At 38.7% G+C, this 15,277-nt stretch overlaps 1 protein-coding gene and 1 long non-coding RNA gene across 2 annotated transcripts in view; one reads left to right on the top strand and one right to left on the bottom strand.

Annotated features, from left to right (window-relative positions):
• Positions 1-313: 313 nt before the first annotated feature.
• Positions 314-15,277, bottom strand: part of LOC105527050 — a 36,904-nt gene continuing 21,940 nt past the window's right edge. The window contains exons 2-3 of the long non-coding RNA XR_001004186.1: positions 5,573-5,657; positions 314-2,153 (exon numbers count right to left, since the gene is read on the bottom strand). This is a non-coding gene — a long non-coding RNA (uncharacterized LOC105527050). The remainder of the gene's footprint in view (positions 2,154-5,572; positions 5,658-15,277) is intronic.
• The window catches only part of LRRD1 (leucine-rich repeats and death domain containing 1), a 25,431-nt gene continuing 12,029 nt past the window's right edge, over positions 1,876-15,277 (top strand). Inside the window, exons 1-3 of the mRNA XM_011963237.1 lie at positions 1,876-2,040; positions 5,361-7,348; positions 11,694-11,892. Coding sequence (XP_011818627.1) covers positions 5,435-7,348; positions 11,694-11,892 — 2,113 coding nt within the window. The 5' untranslated portion in view covers positions 1,876-2,040; positions 5,361-5,434. The remainder of the gene's footprint in view (positions 2,041-5,360; positions 7,349-11,693; positions 11,893-15,277) is intronic.

Genomic DNA, 15,277 nt, shown 5'->3' with positions numbered 1-15,277 from the left:
ATATCAGAGATACAGAAATAGAAAATCTCCAAGATGGATTAAATAAACACTATTATAGGAGTTACTATGACTAAATGTTTTGAAACTTACTTTTGAGTTATAAATAAAATTATTAAAGATAAAATTCCAACCTGTTATCTCATGTGGAGTTTAAATCACAAGTCGGAAACTTAGGATTTAAGCTCTCTAAAGAACAGGAATGTAAAGGGGAAGAAAACTCTGTATTCTAAAAACAAAAGGTTACATAAATTGCCAAATTAAGCTTAAGAAATTAAGCTTATGCAGAGTAAAGAAGGTAAGTATACTAAGGAGCTGCTTTTAATACCTTTTATGTAAACAAAACAACAAAATCCATAGACTTCTGGAATAACAGCAAATTGTATGTGTTTTCAGTTAGTCATGTTATATTTACAGTTCATTAAACAAATGACAGTTTGTAAATTCAGTCCACAAAATAGCATGCTGAAAGGCTACACATGTAGAAGTATTAGATAAAAAGGAACATCACTGCCCTTCATAAATTCTAGAAGGTTCATTGCATTCATTATTCACCTTTAAATTCAAAATTGGAATTTGATGATGATTGCAACTGCAGCTGAGGTCCATCAACTAAAACAATTTACTGGGTGTGGAAAATGGGGCTGGGAAAAGCCGTGGGCTAACCATCCTGTTAACAAGGAGTGTCTCCTCATCAAGGTGGCAGCCACCAGACCGAGGTGCACCCTCCTACCCTCCAAATAGCAAGGGCTCATACAAATGAAAAGTGAACCTTTGAGATGAGTCTGGATAATAATGCATTGGAGATTTCCTGTTAAACTAGCACTCTTAAGAACATAGTGGCATTTTATTTCAATCATGGTATAAAACTCATTGGTTTATTCGATTTTGTTGTATTTTAGATGTTGGTATTAATAAACCAAGCAAGATTCTTTTTAAGTTTTCTATTTCCCCTTTCTAAAAGCTCTATATCGGGTTCTTCAATTACATTCTCAAATTATACAGATACTACATGTTTTCTGACAAATACCGTATTTTGGTAATGTTAAAGCTGGAAGTAAACTACAGTCTGTAACTTTGACTTCTGCTGCAATGTTTGGATGATGGGACACATCACCCCGGGAACTGTCTCAAAGCACAATCACCTCTCAGGGCCCTACGCTCACTCCCCAAAGGCAGATCCGCCTCCAAAACTCCAAATCCTCATGGTCTCAGGCATCCCTTTTAAACGGGCACAATCGTCACCTCCTTGAAATGAGAGCGTGCTTGATTATTCCTGGCCTCCAGTTACTGGCCTTCATTCCGGGCGTGGGGTAGGGTAGCCTGTCGGTTCCTGAAGATAGCTCGGGGATAACCAAGACAAAAGAACCTGAGGAGAGCTGCCTCAACGGTGGCAAGCTGGGTCCTCCACGTCACCAAGTGCCATTTTCACTGTACCTGTATGGTCCGCTGTTTATCCTGTTAGCGGACCCCTAAATCAGGCAGGAAAATAAAGCTCAGTGGAAGGGCCTCGGAGCAAGACAATCCCACGAAAATGGACGCGGGTTGATTAACGTGAGTGAACTACTGAGGACCAGAATCCAGACGTAATTCTCCATCCCGGCTGCTCGTTAGATGCCCGGACCGACCCCCAGACCAATTCAATCAGAACATTGGAGGGGCTTGTAAAATCTCCCAGGGAGATTCTGGTACGAAAGCCAGAGACTCACACGCGCGTTCTCCACCCGCCTGCAGCGGCCAGCGCGGGTCCCTCTTAGGGAATTGAATGGAGGCCCCGCGCCTCCTCCTGGAGTATCCCAGTGTGACCGATGACCAGCTCACAAACGCGCAGTGGGTGCGGCCGAGCCGGGGCGCAGCGGAGCGGAGGGCTTTCGGCCTGGGAAAGAGGAGCCACAGTCCGGAGAGGCATCAGTGCCGGGCCGCTGAGGTCCTCGCAATTGCTGGACTCAACCGCGCGCGCCCTCTACCGGTCCTGCAAAGGAGCCGCAGCCGCCGCGGGAGGCCACAGGTGAAGCGAAGGGTTTGTCTTACTTCAGTGGCCCTGTAAGCCACGCCCAGATTCTCTCCCATTTTCCCACTTCTCATGGCTTTGCATGCTGTCCCACGTTGCGTTAGCCTGTGCTCTTTTTCTACATTTAGAAAACAATTTATTGATGCTGCACGACATGAAAAAGTGCTGTAACTCCCTGAATGTGCATGTCTTTTTCAGATAGGTAACAAATTACATTTGGTTATTGTTCAACTTTATTAATATTTGTTAAAACAGAATTTGCATATATTTTTGCCTACCAAATCGGCAATATTTGTTTGTATGTATGTATGTGTGTATGTATGTATGTATGTATGTATGTATTTTTGCAACGGAGTTTTGCACTTGTTGCCCAGGCTGGAGTGCAGTGGTGCAATCTCAGCTCACTGCAATCTCTGCCTCCTGGGTTCAAGTGATTCTCCTGTCTCAGCCTCCCGAGTCACTGGGATTACAGATGTCCGACTTATTTTTGTATTTTTAGTAGAGACGGGGTTTCACCCTGTTGGCCAGGCTGGTCTCGAACTCCTGACCTCAAGTGATCTGCCCGCCTGGTCCTCCCAAAGTGCTGGGATTACAGGCGTGAACCACCGCGCCCAGCCATGTTTTTAAATGAGACTCTTAGTGCTTGTGAAAACAATGAGAGAAAGACTTTTTCATATAGTTTTTTTGTTTTGTTTTGTTTTGAGACGGAGTTTTGCTCTTACTGCCCAGGCTGGAGTGCAATGGCGTGATCTCGGCTCACCGCAACCTCTGCCGCCCTGGTTGAAGCGATTCTCCTGCCTCAGCCTCCCAAGTAGCTGGGACTACAGGCGCCCGCCACCACGCCCAGCTAATTTTTTGTATTTTTAGTAGAGACGTGGTTTCACCATGTTAGCCAGGATGGTCTGGATCTTCTGACCGCGTGATCCGCCCGCCTCAGCCTCCCAAAGTGCTGGGATTACAGGCGTGAGCCCCTGCACCCAGCCAAGCAGAATAACTTCTTAACGACCCCAGATGAAAAACACTTTAGAACATTTTAGCTCAGATCACTTTAAAAATTTGTCTATTTTGAAATAATTTTAGACTTACAGAAAAATTGCAATAATAGTAAAGAAAGTTCCTTTCTACCCTTCATCTATCTTCCCCTAATATCAACATTTTTCATAATCATAGTGCAATTACCAAAACTAAAACGTTTACAGGCTCACGCCTGTAATTCCAGCACTTTGGGAGGCTGAGGCAGGTGGATCACGAGGTCAGGAGACCGAGACCATCCTGGCCAACATGGTGAAACCTCGTCTCTACTAAAAATGCAAAAATTAGCTGGGCGTGGTGGCACGCACCTGTAGTCCCAGCTACTCGGGAGGCTGAGGCAGGAGAATCACTTGAACCAGGGAGTCAAAGGTTGCAGTGAGCCAAGATAGCACCACTGCACTGTAGCCTGGTGACAGAGTGAGACTGTCTGTCCCCACAAAAAAAAAAAAGAAAGAAAGAAAGAAAAAAAAAAGAAAGAAAATTGACTTGTGTATATTGACTTTGTATTTAGCAATATTACTTAATGTTCTTATTTATTCTAATAGTTTACTTGTAGATGAGCTTGGATTTTCTACATATATAATTATATTATCTGTGACTAATGACCATTTTATTTCTTCCTTTTTAATCCGTATACCTTTTCTTTTTGCCTTATGCCACTGGCTAATTACTGTCTCAGTACAATGTTAAATAGAAGTAATGATGAGCATAACCTTTTCTAGATTCCAATCTCAAAAGTTTTCAGTGTTTCACCACTAGATATGATGTTCACTGCAGATTTTTATGGATACCCTTTAGCAGATTAAATAAATTCCCATGTATTCCTACTTTGTAAATTATGAAAAATGCTACAACGTATCAAGTACTTCTACATCTATTGCAATGTTTACATGAGTTTTTCTTCTTTAATCTCTTAATGTGGCAAATTACATTAGTTTTCTATTGTTAAATCCAAACTTGCATTCCTAGGACAAATGCAACTGACTCATGAAGTAGTATGCTTTTTATATATTGATGGCTTTATAATATTTAGAATAATTTCCTAATGTTTAGAATTTTTACATTTTTGTTCTTGAGTAAATTTGGCCTGTAATTTTCTTTTTCATATTGTCCTTGTTAGGTGTTGATATTGAGGTTAGTGCTAGCCTCATAAAACAAGTTGGAAAATGTTCCCTCTTTTTCTACTCTCTGGGAGAGTAGAAATACTGAATACCCAAACCATGCCAGTTTGACAGGATTTAATGTAAGAAATTGCTTAGACAAGTACTGGAGAACTAAAAAGGTAAAGATGGAACTGCAGCAACGCAGAGATAGTAAACATAGGAAGTAGCTACCATCCCTAAGGCTGAAGGGACAAAGGGAATATACTGGGTCTTTAGAAACTGCAAGCTTGGAGGAGGGACTTACAGAGCTGTGACCCAGACTTCTAAGGAGTGGTGCTACCCAGCTGGTGCTGGTACCACGGGAGTCACTCAGAAGTCTCAGGTAGGTTGCAATCCATGCAAGGACTGTTTGATGTCTAGTTTACTCTTACAGAAAGCGTACCCTTTCTTAAGACATTTCACTTCTACCCCTAAGAAAATTGTCATAATGCACTGAATTTGTTACAACAAGACACTAGTACCATATGTAAACATCCAGTGTTCACAATGAGAATGGTACTCTTTACGTGTGGCATGGTAGGCCACTGGCTCTTCCTTTTATGTTATGTTATTTATTTATTTATTTATTTTGAGATAGAGTTTCGTTCTTGTTGTCCAGGCTGAAGTGCAATGGTGCAATCTCGGCTCACTACAACCTCTGCCTCCCAGGTTCAAGCAATTCTCCTGCCTCAACCTCCCCAGTAGCTGGGATTACAAACACCCACTACCACGCCCAGCTAATTTTTGTATTTTTAGAAGAGACAGGGTTTCGCCATGTAGGCCAGGCTGGTCTCCAACTCCTGACCTGAAGTGATCCACCCACTGTGGCCTCCCAAAGTGCTGGGATTACAGGTGTGAGCCACCGCACCCGGCCCCCTTTTATGCTTTCCATGAAATTTGCTGAATCCTCTCATTCCCTTATGGCTTTGTTCTCATTTTCTTTGATCTTTTTTGTTTCTTTCTGTAATTTTAAAGTGATTTCAAGAGTAACATGTGATAAGTACAAGCAATCAATAAACCATTCTTAACCAGGAATTATATATAAAATTAGTTTGTTATAAATGTATTATTTGTATTTGTATTAAATTATTTCTTATAAAATAAAATAGTTGTATTAAGATTTATTTGTAATTTTGACATCTCTATTACATCTTTTAATTTCAACGTTTGTTTTGTAGATTTAAAGGAAAAAACATGAAAATTAAAATCAAGTTACAATTTTGTATTGGCATAAAACATATCAGCAAATAAGATGTCTGAAAAGGAGGGTATGTCAGAGGAGCTAGAGGATACTATTAGTCAATTTAGGAAAGAATCTAGATCACAGTCAGTGAAGGAGCCTGGCTTTATTAAAGAAACATCAAATTTGATAAACGAAGCTTCTGATTACCTGGAAGGGAAATCTTCTAACCAGATTTATGAAACACATCCTAGACAGATTACATCAGAGTCAACATCTTCCTCTGGAAGCAAGTCTAAGAGAAATGAAGAACAAAAAAATCTTCAATTTTCTGAAACAAGCACTAGAACAGAAACTTCACAGAGTTTATCATCACTAACTGGGAGGACTGCAGAATATCAGGCTTTGGTTAACTTCCTATCTCATGAAACAGTAGGAGAAGTTAGTCCACAAGTCTCTGAAGAAAATCAGAAACAACTTGGCTTAGGGGCAGATAACTTTACAGTTAACCTTGAGGCCAAGGGTTTGCAGGAATTTCCTAAGGACATTTTAAAAAGCAAATATGTAAAACATCTATATTTAGACAAGAATCAAATCAAAACTTTTCAAGGGGCAGACTCAGGTGATTTGCTAGGACTTGAAATTCTATCCGTGCAAGAAAATGGATTATCATCACTTCCATCTGAAATTCAGTTACTTCATAATTTAAGAATATTAAACGTCAGTCACAACCACATATCACATATACCTAAAGAAATATCTCAGCTTGGGAATATCAGACAACTCTTTTTTTATAACAATTGCATTGAAAATTTTCCTTCTGACTTAGAATGTCTTGGAAACTTAGAAATTTTAAGTTTGGGTAAAAATAAGTTAAGGCATATACCAGATACGCTGCCTAGTTTAAAATACTTGCGGGTTCTCAATTTGGAATATAATCAATTAACAATATTTCCTAAAGCTCTGTGCTTCCTTCCAAAGTTAATTTCACTAGACCTTACTGGAAACCTGATTAGCAGTTTGCCAAAAGAAATTAGGGAGCTTAAAAATTTAGAAACACTTTTACTGGATCATAATAAGCTTACCTTTCTGGCTGTAGAAATTTTTCAGTTACTCAAAATAAAAGAACTCCAACTGGCCGACAATAAATTGGAAGTTATTTCACACAAAATTGAGAATTTCAGGGAACTTAGGATTCTTATACTTGATAAAAATTTATTGAAAAATATACCAGAGAAAATATGTTGCTGTGCAATGTTGGAATGCCTTACTCTTAGTGATAATAAATTAACAGAACTTCCTAGGAACATCCATAAGCTTAACAATTTAAGAAAACTTCATGTAAACAGAAATAATATGGTAAAAATAACTGACAGTATCTCACACCTTAATAATATATGCAGTCTAGAATTTTCAGGAAACATAATCACAGGTGTTCCCATTGAAATAAAAAACTGCCAAAAAATAATTAAAATTGAATTGAATTATAACAAAATAATATATTTTCCGTTGGGACTGTGTGCTTTAGATTCTCTTTATTATTTGAGTGTTAATGGAAATTATATTTCAGAAATACCTGTGGATATATCTTTCAGTAAACAACTGCTTCATTTAGAATTGAGTGAAAACAAACTCCTCATATTTTCTGAGCACTTTTGTTCTCTTATTAATCTTAAATACCTGGATCTTGGTAAAAACCAAATAAAGAAAATTCCAGCATCTATTTCTAATATGATATCACTCCATGTACTTATTTTATGCTGTAATAAATTTGAAACTTTCCCTAGAGAATTGTGTACTTTAGAAAATTTGCGAGTACTTGATCTTTCAGAAAACCAATTACAGAAAATCTCTTCAGACATCTGTAATTTAAAAGGAATCCAGAAATTAAACTTCTCAAGCAATCAATTTATTCATTTTCCTATTGAACTGTGCCAACTTCAATCACTGGAACAGCTGAATATAAGTCAGATAAAAGGGAGAAAGGTAAGAGACTGTGGGCTTTGTGGGGAAGGATAGACTGGAGAGGATCAGCATTTAAGCTGTGGTGTATCTGTGTGTACCATATGTGTGTTTTAAATTGAGTTGGAATATTTTATTTTTTAAATGAAAGGCTTCCCCCTCCCCACCAAACATGGCTTAAAAATACACTTCACAACACAAAAGCTGTACAGGAAAATATTTCATTAAAATGAAATATGAAGCAATGAAAGCTGACAATTCTATAGATTCCTTTTTGTTTCGGTGTAATTGTAAAAGGAGTTTTAAAGTTGTAAATGTCATATAAACACATTACTGAAAGTTTGGAAAGTGATAAAATTAAAACAAAAATCATTCCACAAGCATATCATTGTATTATAAATACTGGCATACGTTGACACAACTTTTAGTCTTTTTTCCCGTTATGCATATGGTTTTACAAGAAATTATAAAAGACTAGACACTCAGTTTTAAATTCTTCCTTTTTTAACCAATAAGCACTTTTCTTTGATATAATCATCTTCCCAATAAATTGTTATAACCAGTACATGATTTATAGATCTAATCCTCTTGTTATGCATTTATGGATGTTATAATTTTTCTTCATAATAATCCTGTGATGAATTTTTCCATAAATATAGCCTTTTTCATATTTTAGACTATTTCCTTAGGAAATTTTCCCTGAAGAATTACTAGATCAATAAGAATTAACATTTTTAGAGTTTAGCATTTTATCTTACTGAAACTCTAGGAGTAACTTTTATGGAAATAATTTTTAAAAAACTAAAACATTACTGATTTATATGAAGATCTTAGTAAACAAATGAAAAGAACACAGCTGTTATCTAAGTCAGGACTTCCCAAAGTCTACTCCTAAAAGCCCTAGTCCCATGAGTGTCTGCTCAAGAAAAAAAAAGGGAGGAGGGGAGCAGTGTCTGTGATCAAATAGCTTTAAGAAGCACTGGGTTCTTCTCTTAAAGAATAACAATGAATACTGATCTATTAAAAGCTTTGAAGAGTCTTGCACTAATTTTCCCAAAATATTCCCATATTTCCCAAACTTGTTTGACCATTTTTAACATAACAGCTATCATATAATACATTTCCAGAAAAGCTACTCCAGGGAATACTTGCTTAAGCAGATGGAATGAATAATGATACACCTTGCATTTAAAAAGTTGATTTTGTACTAACAGACAATTTTTAGTTCTGCAATATAATAATCAGTTAATTCATTGACTGATTCATAACCATCTCACTCATTTTCTCCTCTTGTAAGATAACTGTTGGTATCTCCAATGATGTCCTTAACTCTCTCTTTTTTATTAACTCCTTTTTTTTTTTTTTTTTGAGGCGGAGTCTCGCTCTGTCGCCCGGACTGGAGTGCAGTGGCCAGATCTCAGCTCACTGCAAGCTCCGCCTCCTGGGTTTACGCCATTCTCCTGCCTCAGCCTCCCGAGTAGCTGGGACTACAGGCGCTCGCCACCTCGCCCAGCTAGTTTTTGTATTTTTAGTAGAGACGGGGTTTCACCGTGTTAGCCAGGATGGTCTCGATCTCCTGACCTCGTGATCCGCCCGTCTCGGCCTCCCAAAGTGCTGGGATTACAGGCTTGAGCCACCGCGCCCGGCCTTATTAACTCCTTTCTCACCACACCTGCTGTCACTTACATGCACATTATCCCAAAGTCTACATGACTAAAGCTGATCTCACACCAGTGCTGTAGTCCCATAGTTCCCATTTTTTTCCTGGAAATTATACATGTTCTATTCTTTTGTTGTCACACACTCAATATCACTTCAAAGTCAGCTCATTTTTCTTCCATCTCCTTTCAAAACTTCTCTATTTCTGTTTGTGATGCCAGTTTTTCTTTTAAACCTGCCAGGTTAAAACTCATGAAATCATTCTTGTTCCTTTTCCATCATCAGTTATACCTCATCTTACACCAAAATTGTATCACTTTTCCTCTAAAAAAGCTGTCGGATTATCTCCCTCATTTTCCAGTGTCACTGTCTACAACCTCGTCCTTGGTTATCACTCACTTCATGCATAGATTTATGCCAGGAGCTTCCTCCCTTTTAGCAAACCTTATCAAAGCTGTCAGACTTCATTGCAGAGGACTGTTCTCCATGTATCATACTTGCCTGTCAGGAATCCAAATTGCATATCTGTTGCCTACTCAAAGTGAGTGGCTGCCCAAGGCAAACAGTCCACATATTTGCAACATCATTGCAAAGGTCATCAAATGGAAAAAATGATTTACAAGAACTCCTGTCAAAAAGAATATCCCATGTAGTTGAAAATATCATTGATAACCCCCTTGGGGTGGAAATGAAATGCCCAAATAATTAACTTATGTAATAGCAGATGGTCACTTACTGAAGAAGAGTCAGATTAATCACAGGGCTTTTATTTTACTAAAGGAAGGATGCCTAACAGGAACCTTCCTTCTATATGAACCCTATCATCATACAGCTCTCAGACACCACCTCTAGTAAATGTTGAGAAGGTAATTAAAGAATATTTCCTTCATTGAATGTCAAATAATGAACCCACTTACCTGTTTTGATCTGATTCCTACTTCACAGGCCTGTCTCTCCAGTCTTGCCATAGCCTGGTTCCATGCTCCTTATCCAAACAAATCTCCCTCTGCTTTGCATCACCTTTCTTTACTGGTCAGCTTCTCACTAGCCATGACTATGCATGATATTCTGTCACTCAGGCTGGAGGACAGTGGTGCGATCTCAGCTTACTGCAACCTCTGCCTCCTGGGTTCAAGTGATTCTCCTGCCTCAGGCTCCTGAGTAGCTGGGATTACAGGCACTCACCTCCACGTCCAGCTAATTTTTGTATTTTTAGTAGAGACGGGGTTTCACCACGTTGGCCAGGCTGGTCTCGAATTCCTGTGATCCCCCCACCTTGGCCTCCCAAAGTGCTGGGATTACAGGTGTGAGCCACCGAGCCCAGCCCCCTATTCATTCTTAAGAGGCTATTCAAGTTCTACTTTTTACATGAAGCTTTACTTATGTAAAGCTTTTCTTTTTTTTTATGTAACTCTTTACAGAGAGTTACCTGATTTGTAGTAATGAACCTTTTCTAAACTTTTATTCATCAGTTATTAATTGTATTATTTTGGCATTGGATTACCTATTGCTTCATTCCATTTCCTGATTTTTTCATATGGATATATTCTGTTCCCTAAAATAAATTTTAATCTCTGTGAAGTTGGAAACTATTTCTTATGCTTCCTTTATACCTGGAAGAACATATAGCACAACATCCAGAATGTACCTTGTTGTTTAGTTATTTCAGAGGTGCCTACACATTCAAAATTGTTTTGTTCATAGAACATCCTTTATTTCAAAAGCCACTCATAAAGGCCCTATTTTCTCTAAATATGCGTATTCTTCATCTTAATAGAATATTTTAATTCCTGCAATTTTGCAACACTTTTTGTAGTAGGAATTTTTATTTAAGGTCACATTGCCAAACTGTGACTCCATTATTAAACATTTGGTCAAAATGCATTTTGTGCTTGGGAACACATACAAAAAGTATAAAACATGTGTATCATGTCATTTAAAAAATCTATAAAAAGCACACAAAAGATGAATAAAAAGCAATGGGGCCTGGTGAGGTGGCTCACACCCTTAATCCCAGCACTTTGGGAGGCCGAGGTGGGAGGATCACCTGAGATCAGGAGTTCAAAATCAGCCTGGCCAACATGGCAAAACTCCATTCTACTAAAAATACAAAAACTAGCCGGGCGTGGTGCTGGGCACCTGTGATCCCAGGTACTCAAGAGGCTGCGGCAGGAGAATCGCTTGAACCCGGGAAGTGGAGGTTGCAATGAGCTGAGATCACGCCATTGCCCTCCAGCCTGGTGACAGATCGAGATCTCCCATCTCAAAAAAAAAAAAAAAAAAAAAAAAAAGCGGTGTTGATAGGACTAGGAATAAGGAGATCAAATGTGGAATGGAGTAGTTGGAAAAGGCTTCTGGGGGTGGGAGGTTGGGGGGCAGGAAAGAAGTCAAAACACAGATTTAGGGAGAGGGGAAAGGGATAAGGAGACAATGAACACTGAGCAATGGGAATGTGAGCAAAGTGGGTAGCAAGCCACAGGGTTGAATTAGAAGCACTGGTCAGATTGGGGAGGTACTTGGATATCGCACAGTATCTTGTCGGTTTTAGCCAGAAGGGAGAGTCAGTTACAAAGAATTTGTGACATGATAAAATATGTCCTTTTTAAGACAAAAACAAAAACAGACAAAACTCTTTCATTTGATTTTAGAAAAAGTTTTAGTCATGCAAAGATGTATTTATAAAAGTATAATTTTTTATTCTTTGTTGCAGTTAACAAGACTTCCAGGAGAGCTATCTAATATGACTCAACTTAAAGAACTTGATATCTCAAATAATGCAATCAGAGAGATTCCAAGAAATATAGGAGAATTGAGAAATTTGGTTAGTTTACATGCATACAATAATCAAATAAGTTATATTCCACCATCTTTGCTATCTTTAAATGATCTCCAGCATCTAAACCTGAGTGGTGAGTGTCAAGCATAATCAGTAAGCATAATCAGTAAGTAGAGTATTAATGTCTGAGTTGCAAATTTTGTTGACAAGATACAGAATGGCAAAGAGTCAACATAATGTATTAAGTCACCATTAGAAGGAAATGACTGTCCTAGGTACAGAAAATGAAAGCAAAGTATAAGGTCCAGTTCCAGCCTTGAAAGAGTAGAAGAGCCTGAACATATTTTCATTTCTTTTCTCTCTTCTCTGCCTATACCCAGTCGTTTAGTATTTCTTTCCTTTCTGAACCCAACCTCACCTCTTCCTCTACACACACCTACACAACCTCAGGTTAGCAATTTTTCTGCATTTCCTTCTCTGTTGGGAAGGAAGAAGAAAAAACTATCTCTGTTGTTTGGATAAGGAGCATGGAACCAGGCTATGGCAAGAATTGAGAGCCAGGCCTATGAAGTAGGAGTCAGATCAAAACAGGTAGGTGGGTTCATTATTTGACATTCATTGAAGCAAATATTCTGAAGTATAAATATATATATATTTATTTTGAGACAAGGTCTCACTCTGTTGCCCAAGCTGGAGCACAGTAGCAGGATCATGGCTCACTGCAGCCTTGACCTCTCTAGGCTCAGGTGATCCACCAGCCTCAGCCTCCCAAAGTGCTGGGATTACAGGCGTGAGCCACCATGCCTAGTCAGCAGTGTCTTTAAAAACCTAATCTTGGAAGTGACATAACATCACTTCTGCTCTATTCTATTGATCACACAGACCAACCCTGGTATAATGTGAGAAGGGACTATACAAGGGGGTGAGTAACAGAAGGTAGATATCATTGTGGGCTAATAGATGGCCCTAAATCTATTTGAGTAATTGAATTTGTAGTTAGAAGCTCTCATACAAAGAAAATTTCTAGCTCAGATAACTTCACTGGTGAATTCTATCAAGTATTTTATAAAAGAAACAATGCAAATTTCAAAAAGGTTCACTGGTGAATTCTTTCAAGTATTTTCAAGAAGAAATCACTAAGTTACGCTGGGCACGGTGGCTCATGCCTGTAATTCCAGCACTTTGGGAGGGCAAGGTGGGCGGATTGCTTGAGGTCAGGAGTTTGATGCCAGCCTGGCCAATGTGGTGAAACCCCGTCCCTACTTAAAAAAAAAAAATTAGTCGGGTATGGTGGGGCATACCTGTAATCAAAATCAAAACTACTCAGGAGGCTGAGGCAGGAAAATCGCTTAGACCCAGGAGGTGGAGGTTGCAGCGAGCTGAGATTGTGCCACTGCCCTCTAGCCTGGGTGACAGAGTGAGACTCTGTCTGAAAGAATGAAGGAAAGAGAGAGAGAGAGAGAGAGAGAGAGAAAGAGAAAGAGAGAAAGAAAAAGGAAATAATGCCAATTTTTAAAATTCTGTTATAAAATTGAAGATAAAACATGTCTCAGTTCATTCTATGAGGCCAGCATTATCCTAATACTATAATAAAACAAATACATTACTTGGAAACTTACAGAATAATATCCTGCTTGAACATTGATGCAAAATTCCTTAATGAATTAAAGCAAATCAAATCCATCAATATAAAAAATGATATCATGTTGTGACCAACAGCGATTTACCCTGGGAATACAAGGTTGAGTCAATATTCAAAAACTAATCCATATAATTCACCATCTGAACAGGCTTATGAAAAGCCATATGAACTTCTCACTGTAAGTATAAAAAGCAAAGCAAGCAGATGTGGTGGTTCATGCCTATAATCCCAGCTACTTGGGAGACTTAGGCAGGAGGATTGCTTGAACCTGGGAGTTTGAGGCTGCAGTGAGTTATGATTGTGCCACTGCGTTCCAGCCTGGGCAACAGAACAAGACCTCATCTCAAAAAAAAAAAAAAAAGCAAATATCATATGAAAAAATACAATTTCCATTCAAGATTTTCAAAAACAAACAACAACAACAAAATCTCACTAAGCTAGAAATAGAAGAGAATTTCCTCAACCTGAAAAAGTGCATCTGCAAAACTCCTATAGCTAATATCACACCCCATGGTAAACAATTTCTTTTCCACTATGATCAGGATTAAAGTAAAGTTCTCCTTTCTCACCACTTCTTTTTGATGTTATAACTGGAAGTCCCAACTAGCACAACAACACAAGAAAAAGAAATAAAAAGTAAACAGATTGGGAAAGAAGAAGAAAAAACTATTTCTGATAATAGAGACACATTGTCTAGGTCAAAAATCCCAAAGGATCTACAGAACAAGTAAGTTTGGCAAGATTCCCATATACAGAGTTAATAAACAAAAATCAATCATATTTCTACAGACTAGCAATAAATGATTAGAAATTGATTTCTTTAAATGTACAATTTAAAATTGTACCAAAACCATAAATAAATCTAACAAATTACATATAAGATCTATATGCTGAAAACTGTAACATAGATAAAACTAAATAAGACCTAAATAAGTAGAGAGATAGTGTTCATAAATTGGAAGACAATATTGTTAATATGTCAGTTTCCCGAAACTTATCTTTAAATTCAACTCAATTCCAGTAAAAATCCTAGCAGAGTTTTTTGTTTCAGAAAACAATGAGGTAATTATAAAATGTATATAAAAAGTCAAAGGAACTAGAATAGCTGAAACAATTTTGAAGAAGAAAAACAAAGTTGGATGATTCACACAACCTGATTTCAAGACTTATGTAAAACTATAGTCATGAAGACAGTGATAGTATTGGCAAAACAACAGACATAAGGATCAATGGGACAGAATAGAGAGTCTAGGAATAGATCCACTATGATGGTTAATACTGAGTGTCAACTTGATTGGATTGCAGGATGCAAAGTATTGTTCCTGGGTGTGTCTGTGAGGGTGTTCCCAAAGGAGATTAACATCTGAGTCAGTGGACTGGGAGAGGCAGACCCACCCTCAGTCTGGGTGGGCACAATCAGCTGCCAGCTCTGCTAGAATGAAGCAGGCAGAAGAATGTGGAAGGACTAGACTGGCTATGTCTTCTGGCCTCCATCTTTGTCCCATGGATGCTTCCTGCCCTCAAAACACTGGATTCCAAGTTCTTCAGCTTTTGCACTCTTGGACTTACACCCCTGGTTTGCCGGGGGCTCTAGGGCCTTTGGCCACAGACTGAAGGCTGCACTATCGGCTTCCCTACTTTTGAGGTTTCAGGACTTGGACTTGCTTCTTTGTGCCTCAGCTTGCAGATGGCAGACTTCACCTCGTGGTTGTGTGAGTCAATACTCCTTAATAAACTCCCTTTTATAATTAGTCCTGTCCCTCTAGAGAACCCTGACTGATACCTGTAATCCCAGCACTTTGGGAGGCCGAGACGGGCGGATCACGAGGTCAGGAGATCGAGACCATCCTGGCTAACACGGTGAAACCCCGTCTCT

Source organism: Colobus angolensis, unplaced genomic scaffold (genome assembly GCF_000951035.1).
Source record: "Colobus angolensis palliatus isolate OR3802 unplaced genomic scaffold, Cang.pa_1.0 Scaffold605, whole genome shotgun sequence".
NCBI lineage: Eukaryota > Metazoa > Chordata > Mammalia > Primates > Cercopithecidae > Colobus > Colobus angolensis.
This window is presented reverse-complemented; position numbering and strand designations above follow the sequence as displayed.